Source organism: Protopterus annectens, chromosome 12.part0 (genome assembly GCF_019279795.1).
Source record: "Protopterus annectens isolate FY-2018-M chromosome 12.part0, PAN1.0, whole genome shotgun sequence".
NCBI classification, from domain to species: domain Eukaryota; kingdom Metazoa; phylum Chordata; order Ceratodontiformes; family Protopteridae; genus Protopterus; species Protopterus annectens.
Genome location: NC_056746.1, coordinates 1,576,240,010 through 1,576,265,126, shown reverse-complemented (window position 1 = coordinate 1,576,265,126; position 25,117 = coordinate 1,576,240,010). Strand labels below are relative to the sequence as shown.

The 25,117-nt window shown below is 40.5% G+C and overlaps 1 protein-coding gene across 1 annotated transcript in view; it reads right to left on the bottom strand.

Moving 5' to 3' along the window:
- The window catches only part of HID1 (HID1 domain containing), a 1,473,500-nt gene that overhangs the window by 1,124,451 nt on the left and 323,932 nt on the right, over positions 1-25,117 (bottom strand). Inside the window, exon 3 of the mRNA XM_044090525.1 lies at positions 18,690-18,860. Within this exon, the coding sequence (XP_043946460.1) occupies positions 18,690-18,860 (171 nt within the window). The remainder of the gene's footprint in view (positions 1-18,689; positions 18,861-25,117) is intronic.

Below are 25,117 nucleotides of genomic sequence, written 5' to 3'. Positions count from 1 at the left end.
TATGGCTGAAAGAAGGACCGACCATGAGACTGGTAGTCTGTTCCATGGTCAAGCTGAAAATGGTGTCTCTTTCCTAGGGAAGACGAGCAGCAATTGCCGGTAAAACAACAAATCCACAAAAAGTTATTTTTTTGACAGAAAAAAACACAGTAAAAAGTACAGCCCCACAAAGGAAAAAGAAAGAACAGATCTGTAAAATCTTACCATGACCATAGATGTCATTCTCTTCCATGTTGCAGTATTCAAAACCCTTGGGTTATCCTCTGCTAGCTACCAGAATGTCCGGCCAGTATACAAAAGCTTCTAGTCACTGTTAGGTAAATGATGGACATCGGACGTTAGCCGAAGGTGAGTGGGCCATAAAAGTGAAGTCTCCACACACCTTTCCTCAGAACTGATTTCAACCCCCAGTCCCAGGATAGCTGTACAAGCCCTCTGTCATCCCAGAAGGGAATGGTTTAATTGAAAAAGGGGGTTAGGAGGGAGGAAATGAATACTGCAACATGGAAGAGAGGGACATCTATGGTTATGGTAAAATTTTATACAACTATTCTATGTCCTTCTGTTCTCATGTTGCAGTATGTAAAACCCTTGGGTGAGTGCCAAAGCTCAAAGGGAAGGGGTGGCATGGAAATGTTTTCCATGAAACCATGTAGAACTGCCCTAGCAAATCCCACTCTAGATCTGGAGACGTGATCCAGTCTTTAATGTTTAGTGAAGGTATGGACAGATGTCCATGTAGCTGCCTCTAGAATGGAAGCAGCGTGCAGTCGTTTAAAGAAGGCTCCAGATGAAGCCATGGCTCTAGTGGAGTAGGCCTTAATTTTTGAATTTAGATGTTTTCCATGGTAGGTGTAGCAAAAAATATAGCCCTGGAAATCCAGACAGAAATGGTCTTTTTTGTCACTGACTTTCCCAAAACTCTGGGGTGAAGAGAGACAAATAATTGCTCTCATTTCCTAATGGTCTTGGTTTTGTCGAGGCAAAATCTAAGTGGTCTCTGAACATCAAGAGAATCACCAAATTTATTTATTATAAAGCGCTTTTCGTCCACACCAAATAGTCAAACTTCATCAGATACAAGTACTTCATTCACAAGAGACAGTTTAAATAACCCTCTCAGTACGTCATATGACATTGCAGCTCAGTAAGTCACATGACTTCCCAGCTAAAAAAATTTAAAGTGCTAGTCACATCTATTTAAGGAATAACAGCATATATTTAAAATGACCGTGTTAATATTTCTAAAATCCACAATTACACTAGTTAAAATAAAAATATGTTAAACTTCTGTCCAACAACTTAATAGAACAGTAAGTATGAGTATAAAACTTACAAAAATGTAAAAGTATATTTAGGGGAAAGGTCCCCATTACTATCTCATTAGATTTTTAAATTTCAAAATACACATTAGGGAGCACATATCATTGAGTCCTGGGCGGTTGTAGGCATTTAATCGAATCTGCCAAACTACTGAGAGGGTTATTTAAACTGTTTCTTGTGAATGAAGTGCTTGTATCTGATGAAGTTTGACTTTTTGGTGTGGACGAAAAGCGCTTTATAATAAATTAATTTGTTGTTCCAGATGTGGTGCCTTATTCTTTGGGATTTTGCAGGTTTGTTTTCTTGTGTTTCGTTGGAACATCAAGAGAATGCAAGACTCTTTCACTGTCATTCTGGGGATGTGGGAAAAGGGTGAGCAGGTGAACACCCTGATTTAAGAACAGCTCGTTGAACACCTTGAGAATGAAGGAGGGGTTGGTCCTGAGGGTCACTCTAGCCTTGTGGTAGAGGAGAAAGGGAGGTGTGGCCATGAGCGCCTGGAGCTCTTGACACTCTTCTGGCTGATGTCAGAGCCACCAGGAGTACAGTTTTCCAGAGATGCTTTAGATGCTGGTTCAAAGGGAGCAACCACGAGCTTCTCTAAAATGTAGTTCAGGTCCCATGGAGGTAGAACCGGCCTCCTGGGGGACCTGAGATGCAATACTCCCTTGAGGAATAACTTTGCAGGACGACAGGATGCTAGAGTAGGGTCACGAGGCAGAAAAACCAAAATAGCTGCAAGGTGGGCCTTAACAGAGGAATATGCCACACCTGCTTGCAAGAGTTCACACAGATAGGACAGCAGTAAGGGGACCCCACCTTGAAGTGGGTCCAGCTGTCTTTGTAGACACCACATGGAGAGTCTTTTCCATTTAGACAAATAATATCTCCTAGAATTAGGTTTCCTGGTCTCCTGCAGGACTGTTAACACATCCTCTGTGTAAAGGTGTCTGTAAGGGATCAAAATTCTATCACGCACAGAGTTAGGTTCAGAGATTCCAGGTGGGGATGGATTACAGATCCCTTGTCCTGTGTGAGAAGGTCCACTCTGTAAGGTAACTTCTGATGATTGCCCCTGGCTAAATGCAGAAGGAGGGGGAACCAATGCTGTCTTGGCCAAAAGGGAGTCACCAACAAGATTTTTGATTTGTCCTGCTGGAATTTCAGTAGGACTTTCTGAAGTAGTGGGAAGGGGGGAATGCATTGAGAAACATCCCCTTCCATGAGACTGAAAAGGCCTCCTTTGCCCTCGCTAAGGGACTGTGTACCCTGGTGCAAAATAGTGGTAGTTGTCTATTCAGAGGGAAGGCAAACAGATCTATTTGTGGTGCAACCCACTTGTGATCAATGTCCAGGAACACATCCCTGTGAAGCATCCATTTGTGGGATTGTGACATGAACCTCTTCAAAGTGTCTGCCTGAATGTTCTGTGCTGAAGGGAGATAAACTGCCTGCAGGGTGACTCCCTGTTGGGCCACCAGATCCCAGGCCTGGAGTGCAAGTGTGCACAGCAAGTAAGATTTTGCCCCCCCCCCATTTCTTCACATATCAAAGAACTGTAGAGTTGTCTGTGAACAATTACAGGCGTCCTTGTTTCAAGATATGTAGGAAGGCTCTCAAGTCAAATGGGATTGCTCTAATTTCTCTTATGTTGATGTGTTCCCACCTGAAGGTGTCTGACCAGGTACCCTGCACCCTCAGGCTGCCCAAAGCAGCTCCCAAGCCCAGATTAGAGGCATCTGTGTACATCTCCTGAAGTGGGAAAAGGGGTTGTAAGGCAAGTCCTGGGTTGAGTGTGACTTGGTCCAACCTCCAAAGGATCACCTTCCTTAGGCATGGAAGGAAGGGAATGTTGAAGTTCAAGGGGTGTGAGTGTCCATGTGGACCTCAGGTACCACTACAACTTTCTTATGTGGAGTCTTGCCAATGGCAGCATTGGAAAAGAGGAAGCCACATGACCCAGTAATCTGAGATATTGCCTGGCTGTCATAGCAGTAGCGTGGAGGGCAGATGACAAGTATTGCTTTAGGTTTTCCATCTTTTGGGGTGAAGGAATGCTCTTATGACATCTGTCCTTATTCTGCACCCCAGGAAAACTTGGTCCTGCGAGGGATTTAGGTTAGACATGAGGTAATTGATGATGAATCCTAGCACCTGCAGGACTGAGATAACTTTGTGTAGATGGTGGTACAGGGATCTGGAACATTCTGGCTGTGTCAGGAGGTCATCCAGGTATGGAAAAAGTTGAATCCTTTGAACCCTGCAATAAGCAATCACTGGAGCCAGACACTTGGTGAATACTCTTGGAGTTGTAGAGAGTCCAAAGGGCAAGGCAAAGAACTGAAAATGTGAGGAACCCACAGAAAAATGTAAATATTTCCTGTAGTTGGGCCTTGTATAGTGTGTAGGTAGCCAGCCTTTATGTCCAGGATGGCTAGAAATCCCCGAAGCATTACCAAGGGAAAGAGGGTCTGGAGAGTAAGCATACGAAAGGTGGGTACTTGTAAGAAAAGGTTGAGGTGGGAGAAATCCAGGATAGGTCTCCATGGCCCATCCTTCCTTGGGACTAGGAAGATTCTGGAGTAAAAGCCCTTTCCCTTTTCTGCCAGGGGGACGGGTTGTATGATTCCTTGAGAAAGGAGGCTATCTATGACTGGCTGGAAAAGGGGGAGCTGGTCTTTGGGTGCCTGTGGGATGGCTCAAAGAAGGGTGGGTGATCCAGGTCATGAAATAACCCTTTTTTATAATGGACAAGACCTACCTGTCTGAGGTAATGCTTTGCCAAACTGGAAGGGACAGGGGAATGGAGTCTGAGGGGGGTGGACAGCAAAAACAGGTAGTCACAGGCTACCTACCCTGTCCTGAAACTGAGGTTTCTAGGCAGAAGTCTGAACAGGCTTGAAAGGGGTCTGCTGCTTCCTCATGCTCTTTCTGCTCCTAGAATAGGGGACTGGAGCACAATTGTTTTCTAATGAACTGGGTCTTGCAGGAGTAGTTGAAACTTCCTCTGAAATTTGGGGATAGTGGAGATGAACAAGTGTTTGAGGTCCAGAAGTTCCTTCCCCTTTTGTTGAAGGTAACTTCATTGCCACCAATCAACTACTTTCAGGCTCTTACAAGGGTATTCAATTATACTGAGTAAAATCAATAATAATATAAATGGCAGAGTGTAACTAAAGCAGCCAGGCTTTTCAGAATGGCCATGGCATCACCAAAATTTACAATGAAAGATATAAAAAATATTTAATAACAAAAAATAAAAGTAGAAAATATAACAATACTAAATATTTAAGTACAATAAACACCAGAGTTTCAATCACAGGAGAAATAAACACAGTTGGACAGATTAAAACAAATGCAGAAAAACACTACTTAACTAATCTCTCTGTATTTCCTGACTGTCTAAAGAATAATTAATACAGCCAGGCAAGATTAGATGCTGAGAGGCTTACTTCCACAAGGCAAGGTGATGAGTTTCAAAACTAAAACTGTACTCAACTGACCGTCATAGATTTTTATATCAGGTTCCAAACAAAACAAAACAAGCTGCTGTGAGAGTTCCATCCGTGCAGTGCTGGTTATAGAATGCTATCACATTTGTTCACCTGACTCTGGTACAATACACATTTAGAGCTTTGCTAATATCTTTTGCAGTATTTGAAAATTACAGAACAATGTCAAAAACTTCTACTCCTCCCTTCAAGAATTCTTTATGTAAACATATACATTTAATTGTTGAAACACAGGTGCCAAGTAGGAAGGTAGCTGGAATAAAGAAGCTGAACCACGACAAAGTAAAATCTTCTTTTTTAATACAAAATGGTGAGTGCTTTCGCAATGGTAACCATTGCTTCATCACAGTTCATTCAAACAGCAACAGCACTTAAATACTTTAATTCATTACTAAAACAGCCAATCCTACCACTCAAAGTTAATTCAGCACTCAGAAATCAATTCATTACCATGGCTACGGTTTGCCCTTAGTTAATTGGTGAAGTCAGAAAAACTCTGTTTAGAAACCACATGCACAAAACGTAAAGACAAGAACATGTGGATAAATATAAATAAAATACATAAAAAGTCAATGACTAAACACATATACTCATGTTTCCCATTTAGTAACTACTTATGTGCATGGGTATAAGCATAAAAATATACATAAAAATAATATATATAAAAGTATAAGCAGTACACACTCAACAACTTAATCCATATATTCTGCCTAATAAATGCACATGTTGTCCACCTAGTAGATGCATATACTTTAATACATACATCTCAACAAATGCTTGTCTTTAGTGATATCTATGCTAGAAGCAGCTCATGAAATACTGTCATATTGACCCAAAGCCCTGCATGTGTTTATGTGGTCTTCTCTTGTTAAAATAGTATTATTATTTTTTTATTTTATTTTAACCTTCGAGATTTTAGCACTGGCTTCAACGGAACACTATCATTCAAATCCAAACTTATGTGTGCTCCTAAACGCAAAATCCATTTTACTTCCATATTTTCAGTAGTATTGACTATGTCCCCCATCCTATTGCTGACATTCTGAATGTGTAAACCCTGAAACAAAAATATATGGTCATCCCCCTTATCCAATGTATGCTTAGCCAAAGCACTATACAGTTGCCCTTTTCTGGTGCAGTAAAGGTGATCCCTTATCCGTTCCCTAAGGTGACAGTTAGTTTTGCCAACATAGAAATGGAAACATGTTGTGCAGTGAGCTACATACACTACATTCTTAGTATTGCAATCAGCAGAATTCCTTAGATCACCTTTACTGCACCAGAAAAGGGCAACTGTATAGTGCTTTGGCTAAGCATACATTGGATAAGGGGATGACCATATATTTTTGTTTCAGGGTTCGCACATTCAGAATGTCAGCAATAGGATGAGGGACAGTCAATACTACTGAAAATATGGAAGTAAAATGGATTTTGCGTTTAGGAGCACACAAGTTTGGGTTTGAATGATAGTGTTCCATTGAAGCCAGTGCTAAAATCTAGAAGGTTAAAATAAAATAAAAAAATAATAATACTATTTTCACAAGAGAAGACTACATAAACACATGCAGGGCTTTGGGTCAATATGACAGTATTTCTTGAGCTGCTTCTAGCATAGATATCACTAAAGACAAGCATTTGTTGAGATGTATGTATTAAAGCATATGTATTTACTAGGTGGACAACATGTACATTTATTAGGCAGAATATATGTATTCATTAAGTTGAATGTGTACTGCTTATACTTTTTTATATATTTTAAGTTTATATTTATGCACACAAGTAGTTACTAAATGGGGAACATGAGTATATGTATTTATTCATTTACTTTTTATGTATTTTATTTATATTTATCCACATGTTCTTGTCTTTACATTTTGTGCATGTGGTTTCTAAACAGAGTTTTTCTGACTTCACCAATTAACTAAGGGCAAAATGAAACCATAGTAATTAATTGATTTCTGAGTGCTGAATTAACTTTTGAGTGGTAGGATTGGTTGTTTTAGTAATGAATGAAAGTACTTAAGTGCTGTTGCTGTTTGAATAAACTGTCTGATGAAGCAATGGTTACCATTGCGAAAGCGCTCACCATTTTGTATTAAAAAAGATTTTACTTTGTCATGGTTCAGCTTCTTTATTCCAGCTACCTTCCTACTGGGCACTTGTGTTTCAACATTTCCAACTTCTGGGCTGGTTTGGATTTATTTATATACATTTAATTAGTTATAATAACACTATTGCTACATTTTAACACAAGTATCTCTTCAAGTCACTGTGACAGTCAAATGACAAAATTATTTACAAAACTCCAGCTAACCATGCTGGCATATGTTACACATGCACTGCCCTATTCTCCCTGGCATAGATGGCAATACCTCACATCATCACAGATGCCACTATCTGCCCACAAAGCTAAGCCACAAGCGGGACTAACACAGTCAAAAAATAAATTAACAGATAGTGTTATTCTACCCCAGTGACATCACAAAGCACAATCGCATATTCAATTTTCATCTTTAATTATATCTAGTCATACATTACAGATTTAATGTCTTTAAAGGTATGTGCAAAATGCTACAGACTGCACTGCTATTGCTAAACATGCCATAAAAGGTTAAAAGCAGGAAAGAATATGATAAATACATACAAAAAGTTAAACAAAAGGAATTAAGATTACATACAAATGATGGCAATGGGTGTATTTTACAATCTTTATGAAGTAAAGACTTGCATGATGGTTTGATTACACACATTACTTATTTTCTAAAACACTTGAAAACATGTACAGTACTATACTTGAAATGTACAATGATGTTAAAGTTTACTTTGAACTCCTGCTGTTCTCAAATGTACAGTACTATACTTGAAATGTACAATGATGTTAAAGTTTACTTTGAACTCCTGCTGTTCTCAAAGTGTCATGAGATTTTTAACCTGTACTTGAACTGCTGTCATATGATGTAGATAGAAACTTTTAGCATTTCATGCAAAGGCGAGCACTTCAGTACTGCAGCATGCCAGTCATGCTGGGCTGTACTATCAGTATTATAATACAAATCAAACAGCCAGAACTGGCAATACAACCTGCAGCCTTCTGATCATCTAGTCTGAAGGGTGAATAAGCCATCTACCAAGCCACTGATATGGTCAAGGAAGACGCAATTCCACAGCAGTTTAGAATCAGATTTTGTATACATTGTACATACTGGACAACAAGTTTTATCATCTTGCACAAAATTACTGACCATACTCTAGAACCATTACATATGGTCAATATGATCATGAAAGGGCTGATCCTTATGGCAATCTAGTGGCCACTTCTGTCTAGCCTGCCTGACACTGTATCTCTACTAGGTAGCTGTCATATTCAGTTACAACTGATTCAAAAACAACTGCAAAAATGAGTCAAGCATGTGATGTGCCAATGGTGAAGTTAATGGAAGATGAGATAAACTTTACTGTTACTAGGCTGCTCAACCACATAACCTGACCATCTACACAGTCATATCAGGGACTGACAGAGGCTTATCCTAGAGGTGGAAGTAAAGAAACTATTACAACTGACATTCACTCCACAGCAATTCAGTAATAGAGACACAAAATGCACAGAAATATACACTAATCTTCCCCCAAAAGCATCTCCCCTCTCTCAACTCTAAAACCAGGTACCAAGTGGCACAGTAGAGTACACACTGAAATCTACAAGCTCTTGTTCTCGTTTTCTCATACAGGAAGTTGCTACAAAGATGAGTGCAGGTTTGGAGAAATACCAGCACTGTCCCCTAATTTTACCCATCCACACTTCGAGAACATTTGAGCCAAGACAAAAGGACAAACTACTACTACTTGGTTTAAACTAAAATGTTGATTCGTCTCCTATTGATTACATCCTAATACTCCTGATAACCAGACCATCATGGGGCATGGAAGACGAGGGTAACATTACAGAGCACCAACAGGGGATGCAGTAGAAGGAAGGAAGCTACTGGGAATACACTGAAGACTCCTGCTAAATTCTCATAGCAATGCCATCTTCAGCTTGCAAGAGTAATTCTTTATAGCGGCACAGAAAGATAAGTTGTAGTTCAAACATAAGCTGAAAAAACAAGCATGATGCAGTTAGTCAGCTCATGGGACAACTCATGAAATTTTAGTATGTATTAAAGCCAGTATCTCAAGTGCACGTGAAATTAATGGGAAAATGAAAGTAAAATGTTTTAAAATTAGAGAGGGGCTGACAAAAGGGATGAATGCAAGCTAAAAAGGAAAATGTCCTGTTGGTTCATAAAAATAAAATGCTTGAACACAGAGGTAATGTGATAACACATTAATATGATTGTTACAATACAGTCCACTTGGGCTTTGGGCTATGTCGGTCCTTCTTCAGGAGTTAATTTCTTGATGCTGGGTACAGTGCTTGAATACTCAGTTTTGTCAGGAATGGAGAACTGAATATATCACTTCTTTGCTGTTGGCTAAAGGAGAAAAATACTGCATGACACAAAGATGTCATTGTAAATTACATAGCTCTGACAGAGAGGCAAAACATGTAGGTGCCCGGCAGGCTAAAACAACCTGATGGTACAGTTCATGACCGCCCATAAAAAATAAAGAGCATTCATTTAAATGGTCCAGCAAAACACTTAATAAGAAAATAAATCAAACTAAATAGAGAAGAGTTGGAAGATTGACTGTAAGAAGATGAAGAGAAAGTCATAAATAATTCATCTAGTTTAGCATGAAACATATACAAGACAGTTGTTCCAGATGAATAAAAACGTACTATGTAACAGAAGCATAAGGCACTGCTGAGGGAATAAGATGGTAGCCTATAACATATGAATGAGTCAAGGACCTATACAAGTGTGAACAGACCAGCATGTCCATCTCAATATAAACCAAGTTTCTCTCATTTCCTTAATATCAAAGCATTGCTTGAAATGGTGGTTACTTGCTTTCAATTAAAATGTAGTAGTTTTTATGTACTCTGAAACTGCATCACCTCAGAGGGAAAGGGAGATTTTTTGCACTATGACTGCACTTTATCTGTGCTGTATTGATCCTCGTTTCTATGTTTAAATGACTGCTTGATCTCGATCGCTCACTCTCTCTCTGTACTGCATTGACTCTGCACTGAGAATATTAATGTAGGGAGTGTGTGTGTGTGTGTGTGTGTGTGTGTGTGTGTGTGTGTGTGTGTGTGTTGGAGGGGTTAGACCTCAAAGGAGGGAGGTGAAGTGGGGGCTTGTCCTGCAAAAATGCATGCCTGCTTGGTGAATTTGTAAGACACCAATTTTCTGCAAGCCAAGCACAGCAAAGCAAATGAAGTTAGAGTAGTGTCATTTTGATTACATAAAGCAAACCCTGCAAAACCATAATGTCTCAATCAACTCTGTGTTCCAGTAATTTAGAAAGGATTGATGGCATTTGCAGAAGGAACACAGCACTACTAGCCAAATGCAGTCACCCTTATCTTCTATAGAAGGTACTGCAGTTTGACAGAGCTTATCTGAGGTAAGGCAATGTAGTCATGCCAAAACTACATAAGGATACCTTCAATTTAACAAAATGAGTTCTGTAAGTTATTTAACTGGAAAACCTCAAGCAATTTCAGTGATAAGAGTGTCATTATGCAGGCATCAGTGGTACTGCATCAGTGCTTATGGTTTCCATGGCTACATGTCCTCTGTGAGAAAGCAGTGTCACTGAAAGGTAAAGTCAGTCCCATTGTGAGTAACAAGCATTATCAGAGGCTGGAGAGGAGAAACTATGTATTACATGGGCAAAATCAATAGGCTCTGCATAGACTGTATTTTTTTAATGTAAAGTTGGGCTGGGTGGCAGACACAAATGAATATAAGTATGTGCATTTTCCATGTTTTAAATTTTGTTTCTCTGATGACACTGCAGCTGAAAGTTCTTTGGAGTAAGGATGGCATGCCAAATCAATTCCTAACGAAAAGTACCAGTTTCCAAAACCAGTATGATTTATTGATGCAGGATTGTTGATAAGATCCAAATTATCACACTGTATATATGAAGACAAACAAAATGCACACACAGTTTCACCCAAACAACAGGGCTATACATGAGACAGTTCCCAAATAGATGACAGTGAAGTCATACTACAGCAATTTTCTAAAAATGTAGTGCATAAAGCTAATTCAAAGCTATTTATAAACCTAAATTCCATGTGGAAACTCTACTTGTCAATTTGGCTTAAAGAATTCCTGGATGCATACTATTATGATGGAGTATATTAAACAGATGGGAATACCAGTCTCAGGTGAGAGGCATACCACAGCAGCAGAGCAAGTCCCCTGCAGTCAAACAACACTTGTTAAACAGAAGTAGGTCGGGACATGCATGCTGGATGGAATGTCACAGTACACTGTGATCAGGATGGCTACAAGTCAGGACAACAAATGAAGGAGATTAAATTTGTGCACTTAATAAAGAACATCAGTATTTAGCAGTGACAATACAAAGTGAAGTATGGCAAAGGTAGTGCACCAATGAATATACTCAGGTCACACAGGCAAGCACTGGAAACATATACTGAATTAACTCTCCTCTTTAAGGAAAAATAGTGAGTGCACGGGGTAAAGTTAACGTCAGTCGATTCAGAAAAGAAAAGTATTATAAACCTGCCCTTAACTTAAAGCAACTCAAAACACACTTTTTTTTTTTAAAAGAGAACTACTTAGAGAAGATGAATTACTGTTATCGCTGAGATATCTTTATCAGAAAGGAAATCTACTGACATTTCCAGGATGTCTGTGTCAGGATGAATGAAAAACTAATGCATAAAAATAAAAAAAAAGTACTGCATAATTTTTTTAAACAAACCATGGGGAAGGCACACTCCTGTACACTGTAGAAGGGCAGACAGTGGTGTAATAGTAGAGCAGTTAGCATTCAATTAAACCTCACACCAGCTGCTTCTCTACTATAGTTTCCACCTACAATGCCTTCTGTACAGCGTATGCATATCATCCTTGGGTTGTTTTTCAGGTGTTCATGTTTCCCCCACATCCCAAGGACATACTTGTTAGAACTGGCAATATTCTAAACTAGCCACAGATATGTGTGTGTGTGTGTGTGTGTAATGGAATTGGCTGGCATCCTGCTCAGCATTACTTCTTTGCTTTATGTCTCCAACATGCCAAGACAGGTTTAAATTCCCCTGTGACCATGACTAGGATAAAGCAGGGATTTAAGAATGAAAGAATGCTCAGGTTCTGCCTCTGAAGGAGTCCATGGACCAGTTAACCAACAAAGTTATTAAATGTAAAATAAATACACAAGGATGGATGTTATTTTTCCCTCTAAGAATGTATGCAAAGCAAAAAATACTCACCTGCCAGTTTGATTTTAGTGGTAATAAAAACATGAAGCAGACTGTGAAAGAATGACATGTTGAGTCTCTAGAGGCATGCTGGACTGATATTACACATGAGCATATTTTTGCTTAATAATATTTTGATTAAGACAAGGGTATGCTAGGCAGGGTGACAAAGGAGCAGGATGAAACACTATTTATTTGCTTGCTTTTCAACTTATCCTTTGTTGAATGGATTATTCTCACTACGGTGATCGCTGCCACCATGGAGCCCAGTGCTTGCATGATTTGCTGAGCCAGTATCTTGTTTAAATGAAGAAGGGGTTGAACCTGCAATTGTATTTTCTGTAACCTGTGGTGGGGTAGCAACTCAGAATCCGTGCAGCCATAGATATGCTGTGACTGCTGCCATACATTTGGCAAACACCCTGGGGGCTGTGGTGAGACCAAAGGGCAGCACTCTGAATTCATAGTAACTGGCTCCCAGCCGGAAGCGGACAAACTTTCTTGAGCGTTTGTCCATCTTATGTGGTAATACACATCTTGAAAGTCAACAGAGCATATCTAATTGTTTTCCGAAAAGAAGTATAGATTGAACAGTGACCATCTGGAATTTTGACTGTTGAACAAATTTGTTCAGAATGCCAAGATCCAAAATTGGTCTCCAGTTCCGTGTCTTCTTGGCACTAAAAATAATCTTGAGTAATATCTGGATCCTAGTTGGTCTGGTGGGACTTGTTTGGATGACTCTTTTTCTAGCAGCTTTTTGGATTTCTAATGCTGCTTGAACTCTGACTGGGTCAGGGAGTTTTGCTTGATTTTGTGGGGTAAGGGTGAAGGGAATAGAGTAAACTCTGGAAATAATCCTTAGCATCCAGGCATTGGAAGTTATGCATTGCCAGGCGGTTGGGTGCAAAGAGAATCTTCCCCCAACTATCTCCAGAGGCAAGCAGTCGAGCTTCCTTTCACAAGCGTTGACCAGAAAAAGACTGCCTGGAACCCTGGTTCTGCGGACCACCCCTGCCTCTGGGGACAGTGTCTTCCACTGTGACTCTCCACTCTGCCCCAAGGGGAGTCTGTACCACGTGTGCCCTGGAAAGGATTCTGGGACATCTTGAACCACACATTGCCACTCCTTTGACTCCTACAGTAGGATCGTTGAGGAGTGGAAAAACATTCGCCCACAGCAGACAGAGTCTTTCCATCTTTCTCACACCTGGATAGAGTTTCTTTCACTTTGGGCCAAACAGTGAAGATCCTTCAAAGGGAGCATTGACAAAGGAAGACTTGAATGGTTCCACAAACTCACACAGGCATATCCAAGCGTGACATCGACTTGCAATGCCTGAACCTGCTGAAATGGTCGCCCCTTCAGCAGCATACGCAATGAGCCTCATGGACGAGTTCAAAATAGACTCCAGGGTAGCTAACTGCGAGACCACTTTTTCTTGGACTCCTTCAGCCACTGCTCCCACCAGGGTGTCTGACAGCTCCTTGACCAGATCCCTTTGAAGTCTAGTAAAATGTGCCAAAAAGTTCAAGGAACTGATGGAGAAGGTCAATGATGCATAGACCATTTCACAAATCTGTCCATCGCCCTGGACTCACGGTTAGGGGGATGAACAGTAGAAATTGCCTCAGCTAGTTCTATCTTGGTGGCTGCCACTACCTCCATGGCATCAACTACTAAGCCCTTTGTCCAATGTGGATGGTCCTCTGGTGCGGAAAATATCTTGTCAGGTCTACGGGGGATGGGGTCGACAGAGTCAGGAGCCTTCCAAGCCCTCTAGGTGATTAACTTAATGAGGTCATCAGCGGGCGGGGTCACCCAGGAGGTAGGTAGACGGTTGAGCTCCAAAGGCCAACAATTATATGGATTCCTCATAGGAAGGGTCTTTGGGCTTCCAATCACTCTTCTGTTTTAGGATCTCCAGAATGTCTCCAAAGGAGACATCTTTCTGGGGGTGAGCGCGGGGAACCCTCTCGCTTATCAAAATCAGTGTATTTTGTGACTGATTCCTAAGAAGAATCAAGGTATTTCCTCTTACACAATCTCTTCTGAGGTGGCTCGTCAGTGGGGGCATCTGAAGAGGTCTTGGAAGAGGGGAGACCTTTAGCAAGTAGGTCCTGCGACCTTGGAACTCGCTGTCCAGGGGTAGAGGTTGGTGGGAGATCTGATAAAGCTGGGATCAGGGGTTGAGACTCAAGTAACAGAAACCATCTGGGAAAAGGTAGTGGCTAAGGCTCTTTCCATGGCTTGAAAGGCAGGACTGGAACCAAGACAGAAACTTGGAACTGGGGTCACTCCCCGCCACGACAGCCCCACCTCAAAAGCCAGAACCGAGGATGGGTCTCCTGCCAGAACAGCTCGAAGATGCAAGGCTGGTTCCATAGAAAAAATTGGAGCCAACTCTAACCCCTCAGACCCAACGGTGAAGACATGGTCCCAGGACCCCATCAGTCCTGAAGGCACCAAAGGTGTCAGAACCATACCCGGCACAGAGGACAAAAAGGTAGTCAGTGCAGAGATCATTGGAACCTGTGATGTTGGAACTGCTCTAAAGCCGGCGAAGAGGTCAGAGGAGGAGTATAAGGAGGGGGTCGTAGGAGAGAAACACCCTGTACCAGAAGGGAGAGGGGGATGAGAAAATGGGGGAAGAAACCTGGCTGTCAGAATCTGATCAACCAACTTAATAACAGCAAGTTCTGAGAAGCTCCTGGTGGAGCGAACGGAAAATGCAGAAGGGGACTCAGGTCTCTCCAGAAAAGAGCTAGGAAGTTGCCCCAAAAAAGGTCAATGGAAGGGGAATAGGTAGTCCTGGGCTGTATATGAAAATCAATTTTCAGCACCATCTGTGGGGCCATAGGAGATATCGATGTCGACACGGCAGTAGTGACATCAGTACCGATGTTGGAACTGTAGCCAACGTAGAAGTGGTAGGAGCTGTAATCTGTGTGAGTGTCATAGTCGGAGTTGAAGGTATGGGTAAGGTTGTTGGTGCCGAAGTTTCATTCTGTTCCGTCAGTTTCGGAACTTTAGGTCTCGGTTCGAAGAGTAACCTGCAGATGCATGTTTCTGCTTCTTTACAGCCGGTGCAAACGGTGATGTCAGCACCAAGCATGTAGTTTTGGTACCAAAGGTCAGAGGAGGCTGTTCGGCCCTGGACAAGACTTCTTAGAAAGGGGCTTTAAGAAGCCCTTTGAGAATCAGTTTATTTTTACATTCTACCAGGGCTCTATTACTGAAACCCTGGCAGATTGTACAGTTAACACTTAAATGAGGCACACCCAAACAATAAAACGCAGCAATCATGACCGTCAGAGTTCAGCATTTTTCTGCCGCACTCCTTACACTGTTTAAATCCTGAAGGAGAACTTTTTGGTTTATCTGCCATCGTCCCAAATAAAAAACGAGAGGCAGAAGATAGATAGGAAAGGAAGGAAGGAAAAATTTTCTAACAACACAATCACACCAGGAAAAAATTTACCAGCAATGGTAGCCAGAAAGATTACCTAATGGTAAGGAGAGGGGAAACTACCAATGATGGTAGTGAGAATTACTAATGGTAAAAGGATAAACATACTCACACTAACGGGCAAGACCAGGAAAGGGTTTTTGAAGTTAAACATCAAAAACAGAGATATTTTTAAGGGAAAAAAAGTATAAATTGTTACTTAGCTCTGAGACAGGAATCAGCTGACAAGTCTTAGCCGTAAGAGTGGCAAATGAGATCTGAGGTAATGTAGAGAGGGACTATGGGTAGACAAGTTGCTCAAAAGATTTTTTGGCTGGCACGAGCTATGTAATGGCCAAAACCCAAGAGTCAAGAATGGATGAAGACTGAAAACATCAGATACCGTGTTACTGAATATATACTAAAGAGGTACTCGGATCCAAAGATGGAAAAAAAAATCAAAAAGAGATAGTAGCAACAGCAAAAAGAGATGAGAAACTGAAAAGATCGTAACAGATAAACTACAGGTAAGCAAGTACATAAGACAGAAGTAAGGAAGGCTGGAGATATTGAGAGGATAATTATCAACAGGAAGCCGCATCAATGGTAGCAGAAAACTTTGTTTTCCCTATGTATAAGAGTTTGGGGAAGACCCCATATGGTACCCATTGTGATGTTTTAGGGATATTTTAAGTGTAAAAGGATAATCAGGATGATGGTTTTTACAACAGCACAACAGAATTGAAATAAAAAGGCTCTCAATGTCATTCTGGAGTTGATAAAAGTTTTGATTTTAGGAGTTGGGCACAGTAAAGAAAAGACTATGGTCCCAGCTGAAGCAGAAGGCATCAGTCTTCCATGTTCTGAGTTTGTGCAAAGCATGGACAGCTATGTACGTAAAGAGTGTAAGCCTACAAAATGACCTGACTTTTGAACTACTGCACTGACTGTAGTCAGGTCTGACTTCTGCTCATCTGAAATGGATATTCATCTACTGTCTGCTGCTACATTATGTTGATCTGGTTGGGCTTTTGCACTGACTGTAAGACCACATGATTCAGAAATTTCCAGTTCAATATTTTACGTCAATCTACAAAACTAGGAATGTATACCCACTTTGTTTATTTAAAAACCACATCTGCACAATTTATTAATATATTTCACTGCTTGTTATTTAGGAAGTTCTAGTATGGCAGATACCTATTTTCAGCACAGGGATGGGGAAAAAACATTTATGGTAATAACAAACATACTAGTTCAAATGCAATGCAGCTGCAACAGATAGATGGGTTGCATCACAGAAAAATGACAGCAAGAATAAAGGACTTGTAAGACATTTAACACAGCAGCAGTACAGAACATGATGAGAAGCTACTTATTCATTTCAATTACCTGCTACACATAAGTTTACAATTATACATGGAGACGAACTTTCAGACATTAAACTAGGATATACATATATGCATTTACATATTTGTTACATTATCTATCCATCCAGTAAATATAGCTACATATACAATTAAAAGACAATATCTACAGGAAGCAAACTGAGTAGAACATGATCCTTTCATGTTTAGCTGCAGTCATGCAGTGATAAATTCAATTGTATATTGAAAACAAAAACAGTAATCTCAGGTACATCCTGTAGAGGATATCACTACTCTGGAATGGTGTCCCCAGCTAAATAAAACAAAGCTCATCTCAGTCCATATTCATGTGCAACTTGGATCTATGGATGGCAAACAGAAAATGTACCCCAGGACTGCCCCCTGTACTACTAATGGGCAGGCACAGCTTGTTCCTAAATGCTTTATCCCATGCACTGGTCCTCTCAAATTATCTATGGTATAATCCCAGTTATTCTCATTAGTGGAAAAATATAAAGCCGATCTAACACCAAATGGGACAGGTTAATTCATGGAAGTTAGAAATATACAGGGTGATGTAACAGCAATGAAAGAGGAGTAATCAGGCTGCAAAGTAGTAGGGCTCAACACACACTGGCCACAAGTACAGGAGTGGTGTGAAATTGGACGACAAAGAGAATAGACAGGAGAAAGAGGATGGAGGAGAAACTGACTCAAGAATGGAAAAGTAGTAGATGAGAAGAAGACAAGTCATTTACTGCACTGAAAGATGACTGACTTTCATCTATGAAATAGTTCTGGAATGTCACTGAAAGGCCACATTCTCCACTTAGCTTTAAGATTAAAGAAGCAAATCGGTAAAATAGAAAAATGATAGTAAGCAAAAAAAGCAATTCACATAGCTAATTCTTAAAGTTATAGATGAACATTTACAAGTACCACACTACTTGACATACAAGTAAGATAATCCTAGATTCCTAGGTCCTGAAGAACTGACCAGTGGAACGATCAGATAGGGAGTTCCCTAAACAAAGCTGTCTTCAGGACCTCTCATGTACTCAAACTGCTACCTGATAAAGCTAGAAAAACAGCATAAAGGTGGTAAAATTAATCCTTGGGTGTATACCTGCTATTATGGGCTGCACAGCAAGCCTGGTATAACCTCTCCAGGCCCCATTATGAGTGACATTTCAGGATACAGTCAGCAGCAGCTTACACTCGACTGATAGCTGGAAGACAGCTTAGCAAAATTGTCTATACAGCAAAAAGGTGAAATATTGTTCAAGGGAATAGCCAAAAATGTAGATTTTTACTCACATCCTTATAGTGTTGTACCCACCACACTTCAATTTAAAAAATGCACATCTCTCTTCAACTGCTAGTATTTGCATATAGAGAAAATTATACACAATTTCAACTGTTGCCCCCTACAATCTTAAAACATCTTGTTTTTCAAACTAGTATGCCTTTCTCTAGGCAGGCTGAATAAGGCTCTGTCTCTGTATTATAAGCATTTGTTCAGACCATTACTAATGTCTTCTGTGCTCTACAAGTCACGCTGTTTTAAAGCATATTCGGAAAGAAAGAAAAAACAACAATCGAGAACAAAGAGTACATACGGCTAAACCCTGGACTATAATTAACTAACTTCACATTCTACATAAAGACAGAAAAAAATCATCAGCATACAGACCCCTCCTCTGCCAGCTCCTGGCACAGTTGACCAGAAGAAACCCCTCCAGTCTGGGTCTTCGAAGATATAAGGAAGAATCCTTGTTAGAAGTCTGGAGCAGTTCAGCACTATCTGCTTCTCCTTCTCTGAAGGGCAGCCGCTCTCTGCACCTTGAACCAGTTTTTCAACTGCCTGTTAATTAAAAAAAAAAAAAAAAAAAAAAGTCAGTGCAAACTGTAGCAAAATGGTAAGGAAGGGGAGATGCACAAAAGTTAATGGAGTGGTATTACTCTTTTGTGCATACTGACTGTATCAATTGCAACGATCAAACAGAGAAGCAAATACTACAATTCTGTTCCTTGCCTTGGCTCTTTCATAATAAATAGCAGGGTAAATGCGTCAATCCATTCCAAAGGTAAAAAAGCAACTAAAAAATATTAAGAAAGTATTTCAAGTTTAAATCAAAATGACTAATACTCACTAGTGAATAAAATCTGAAAATAAATGAAAACAAAACTTGTACATGAAAAAAAGGCATGACCACATGAATTTTTGTTTGCACCTTGTTATAACAGCATAAAACATATGAAATATTCTTATCCAAAACTATATCCCGTAGTTCATGTGCCACTGTTAAAAACTGAGGACAAGCTATGATAATATCAGCCAATTTGACATCCAAATGACTCATGATACTGCAGTCACTTACAAACAGCAGTACAGTGCCTTGATTTATTTTTATAAACCCACCAGCATCATAACAGTGACTTTATATTTTATTTAACATTTTTGAAGGCTTTTTTGTTTCTAAAATAAAAAAGCTGGACCTCAAACACGCATAATAGTTTTAAAAAAAACTGTCAACTTTTTTAATGACCTCCTCACACAAAGAATTTCTGTTTTGCAGAGTGTAGCATCTTGGTTATTAAATGGTTAAGCCTAGTTGGTATATACTGCTAAGAATAAGCACTTGACAATGAAGTACATTTATCTAATAGTCAGTTAAAACTTGTTTTGATCCTATAATCATTACTAGTTACAAACCTACACAGTGCATGATGCAACCGGAAGATTCCAGACACCAATGTATGTATACTGCTTTGCTGTTGTTTTGTCAAGTTCAGATTTCTTGTCACATTTATTAAACAATTTAGGGTGATTGGAATTTTTATGCTCAAGATGCAACATCTTCACTATTGATCACGAATAAAGACCATCAGCACTTCATCAATTTAAAAAGACCAAAGCAGAATAAGAAAATAAACAGTGGCTATTTTGAATGCACCTGATGTGTAAAACTTAATCCTAGGAGTAATGCTTTGAAGGAATGGAAAATACACAAAAAGTAGATATTTGAATGATCTCTGATGTACTAGCCTTAGCTATATGTGTTATATCTTGAATAGGATAGAAGAGCTGGCCAACTTTCAAAGCTTCAGGACACCTTCCAAGCATCCAGACGTTAGTCAGCTTGAGCTGAGCTGACTAAAAAGACAGGTTTGGGCAATGAGCTTTTCACAGCTTTCACACCAACTGAAAGAGAGAGGCTAAGCCCTGACATGACTTTGCTAGGAAAATAAAAATATATGCACATACTCTGGCATAACACCAAAAAACAAGGGGGTGAAGGAAGAAAGCAACTACTGCAGCAGTGATCATTCTTACATCTACTGTTATGGTAAGGTTACATACACAATTACACTACATTTTTCATATTGATCACTGCTGCAGTAGTCTCAGCTATATGGGTAGATTACCATAGTTTAGGACAAGTGGGGGTGGAAGAGGAAGGGTCCAGTAGTCACTGAAAAATGGTCCTAGCAAAGCTTGCCCTACTTCTTGAAAAAAAATATAGTTCACACTTCTTTGTAAAAGTATGTACAAAAGCTACTGCTTCAAGAATACTTCGAGTCCATCCCTTTCCAAAAAGTCATAGATGAAGCCAAGGCCCTGGTAGAATGAGTCTTGACCCTGCCTGGGATAGTTTTTTTTGGGGTGGGAATAACAAGAGGTAAAAACAAAAGTTGCCTCCTTGGCCAGAGGAAAGCCAGAAAACTCCAACATGGTCAAGTAGGACATCTACTGATATGGTAAGTGCTTAAACTGTACTATGTCCTTCCCGAGTCACTGTTTCAGTATTCCATACTACAGGAATAGTACTAAAGCTACTGTAAAGAAAGAGAGGGGGGAAGAAGGAACTGAGAATCCCTCCCAAAAAGAAAAAAAAATGTCAGATGGACCTAGCAAAACCTGCTCTGGTCCTTGAAAACACATCCAAATTGTAGTGCTTAGTAAATGTATGCACATGAAACCAAGTAGCAGCTTCCAAAATGAATCTAGCATTGAGACCTTTATTAAAAGCTCTAGAAGACACAACTGGCCCAGTAGAATGAGCACAAACAGAAAGTTGTTTGCAATGAAAAGAACAAAAGGCAATGGTTTTAGAAATCCAAGAATATATATATATATATATATATATATATGTATATATATAAACTGTCAAACCCAATTTCATGTCCTGAAAAGAAATAAAAAGATGCTCAGATTTCCTAACATCTTTAGTCTTACCTGAACAGTATCTGAGCTGTCTATGTAACTGCAATGAATAGATAATCCACTCACTGTTGTTTTGTGTAGAAGGAAAGAAGAAATATGGATGCCTGATTAAAAGATACATTACTGACAATCTTAGACATAAAAGTACGACTGGTTTTAAAATACACTGTCTCTGTGGAAAACTAGAAAATAAGAAACTGCCATAAGAGCCTGAAGTTAGGACAGTCTTTTGGCAGAAGTCAGGGCCACCAACAAGGCAGTTTTCCCAATAACACACTTTCAAAGTGGAAGTAGCTGCTGGTTCAAAGATGGCCGAGTTAACTTTGCAAGCACATAATTCAGGCCCAAGGAGGATGAATGGATTAAATGGAGGCCTAAAATGAAGGACACTTTTTAGAAACTGTTTGACCACAAATCTAGAAGAAAGTAGTGGATCCAGAGCAAAGAAAAATGGCTGATAAATGAGCTTTAACAGAAGACTATGCCAGACTAGAATTGAGCAACTCACACAAACATGAAAGAATAAGAATGCCCATGAAAAGAGGGTCCTGTTGATTGCTGTGACACCAAGAAGAAAATCTTTTCCATTCTGCAATATAAACATTTTCTAGTAGTGGGCTTTCTAGCCACCTGCAAAACTCGAAGCATGTCCTCAGAAGAATAGTGCCAAATATTAATCAAAACCCTGTCATCTAAAGTATCAGTTGTAGGATGAGAAAATGAGGGTGAATTAGACAGCCCTTGTCCTGTGTGAGTAAATATATCCTGTTAGGTAATTTGTGATGATTGCCTCTGGCCAGGAGAAAAACAGGAGGAAACCAATTCTGTCTGGTCCAAAAAGGAGACAATAAAACTTTGGGCCTATCCAACATGATTTGATGTAGGACCTTCAGCAACATAGAAAGAGGGAGCATGCATGCAAAAACATCCCTTTCAGATTTCCAAGCCAGAAGACTCGGCACCAAGGATCAGAACTTAGGGCAGTTGTCTGTTTTTATGAGAAGCAAAAAGATACACAGAAGTAGTACCCCACCAATGAACAATGTCCAGGAAAATGTATCTATATAAAATCCATTCATGAGGAACTGCCCTGATCTGCTCAGATTGTCTGACACTGCACTGTTTTCTGAAGGACTACAGAACGCCTGAAGAATCAAAGAAACTGATGACAAAATGCCATGTTCCATACTATGGAGGCTAGTCAGCAAAGACAGTAAGACTTTGTTCCCCTTGTTTATGTATCAAATAAAGTACAGTTTTGTACCTACCATAAATGTAGATGTTCGAGTGCTAATACAGCTGCAGTCATAACAGATGGGTTCTCCTGCCATCAGGCGGGTCCTCGGTCGGCCGAATTCCAAAGTCTAGGTCCGGTGTCGGTTGTCGTCGCTTTCTTTCCTGACGTCAGTGCGACAGGGGTATATAAGACACAGCCGACGCCATTTTCTTCAGTCTTTCTTGCCCCACATGTCAGGTGCCCCCAGAAGGAAGGCAATATATATATAAATATATATATATATATATCTATATAATATATAATCATGCATTGCAATATAATCAAAAACCAGTAGTTGCAAGCAAATACACCATAGAAGGATAACCCAGTCAAGTTGTAAGATGAGGAGTTAGCCACTAGGTCTGTACCCAGAGGGGAAGGAGGGAGGGAGGGAAACCTGGACTGCAGCTGTATTAGCACTCGAACATCTACATTTATGGTAGGTACAAAACTGTACTATGTTCATCGTACATACAGCTGCAGTCATAACAGATGGGTAGAATCCCAAAGCTACGCACAGGGTGGTAGGCACTAGGTGGAACTGGGAGGAGCCAGAATGCCCTGTAACACAGCAGTGGCAAAGCCTGCTCTAGTTTTGGAGTATAAAGGTAGGTGGTAGTGTTTAGTGAAGGTATGCACAGAACTCCAAGTGGCTGCCTCCAAAATATCTTTGGTAGGGACTCCTCTGAGGAAGGCTGCAGAGGTAGCTGTGGCCCTTGTGGAGTGGGATCTGATGCCTGCATGTACAGATTTACCATGAAAGGAGTAACAAAACCGTATGCAGTGGCCTATCCATTTTGAAATTGTCTGTTTGGAAATTGGCTTCCCTTGAGCTCCTACAGCATAGGACACAAAGAGTTGTTCTGATTTCCTGAAAGGCTTTGTTCTGTCCAAATAGTAACGTAGCTGTCTATGGATGTCTAAGGAATGTAGCAGCTTTTCCCCTTTGTTTTGAGGATTGGTGTAAAAGGTAGGTAAGTGTATGGCCTGATTTAAAGCTACCCTGGATACTACCTTAGGCATAAATGACGGGTTGGTTCGTAGGGAAACCCTGTCCTGATGGAAGATGAGAAAGGGTTGCACAGCCATGAGGGCTTGTAGTTCCGAAACCCTACAAGCTGAGGTAATGGCCAGAAGGAAAGCTGTTTTCCAGGACAAATATTGCAAATCTGTTGAGGCAGCTGGTTCAAAGAGAGGCAATGTTAATTTTTCTAGAATGAAATTAAGATCCCAGGCTGGTATTGGTTGTTTCCTTGGAGGTCTTATATTCTTAGCCCCTCTGAGAAACTGTCTTAAGAGTGGATGGGAGAATAAGGGTGGATCAGTGTTGTATTCTGCAGAAATGGCTGAGGCATGGATTTTGATGGAGGAAAATGAAAGTCCACTGTTCAACAGCTCAGCTAGATACTGTAATATCTGAGGTAAATTCAGTTTTCTAGGATCCTGGCCTTTTTTCTCATTCCAAGCGCAAAACCGTTTCCATTTTGCGGAGTAAGCCTTTCTAGTAGATGGCCTTCTGGCCTCCAAAATGACATCCTGCACCTCCTTGGAGAGTATGGTCTGTTGTGGTGTTAAGGAATTTTCCATGCAGCCAGACTGAGTGTTTTCAGCTGACTGTGAAGAGTTTTGTAGCTGTGCTGAGTCAGTAGAAGAGGCATTAGAGGTAGGGTCCAGGGAGGAGAATATGTTAGGCTCCTCAAGAGTGGGTACCAGTGTTGTCTTGGCCAGTCTGGAGCAATCAGTATCATCTTCGGTCTGTCTGCTCTTGCTTTCAAGAGCACCTTGGGCAGAAGAGGCAAAGGTGGGAAGGCGTAAACTGTCCGTGCTGCCCAACTGAAAGAAAGGGCGTCCACTCTCCAGGCCTTTGGATGGAATGTCCTTGAGCAGAATTTTGTCAATTGATGATTCCTGTGGGAGGCAAAGAGATCTATGTCTGGCCTTCCCCACACTTGGATTATCTTTGTAAACACTTGAGGATGCAACTTCCATTCGTGCGGGTCTGTCATATTTCTGCTTAGATTGTCTGCCAGCGTGTTTTCCAAACCTGGCAGGTACTGTGCTTGAAGTTTGATTTGCCATTCCAGAGCCAAGTTCCAAAGTGACATAGCCAGCCTGCACAGGGTGGTATGAATGTGTTCCTCCTTGTTTGTTTTTGTACCACATTACTGTGGTGTTGTCTGTTCTTATCAATAATTGCCCTGGATGCAGGAGGTCCTTGAAAGCTGTAATTGCATTTATCATTGCTAGCATTTCCTTTTGACTGATGTGAAGGTGCTTTTCCTTTTGGGACCATTTGCCCTGAATGCACCTGTCTGTCATGTGTGCCCACCAGGCGTAGTCTGAGGCGTCTGTTGTGATGACTTGATTTGCTTGAGGCTTGCAGAATGGTAGACCTGTGTTTGTTTGGCATGCTTGGGCCCACCATAGAAATTCCTTTTGCAAACATGGGATTAGTGGTATTATTGTTTCCAAACTGTGGCTGTGTTGAGACCATAGGTTTTTTAGTTACCATTGAAGTTTCCTCATATGCAACTTTGCACATGGGATTAGAAGAATGCAAGATGTCATGAAGCCCAGAGCCTGCAGGATTTTCCTTGCAGTTAGCCTGGTACAATTT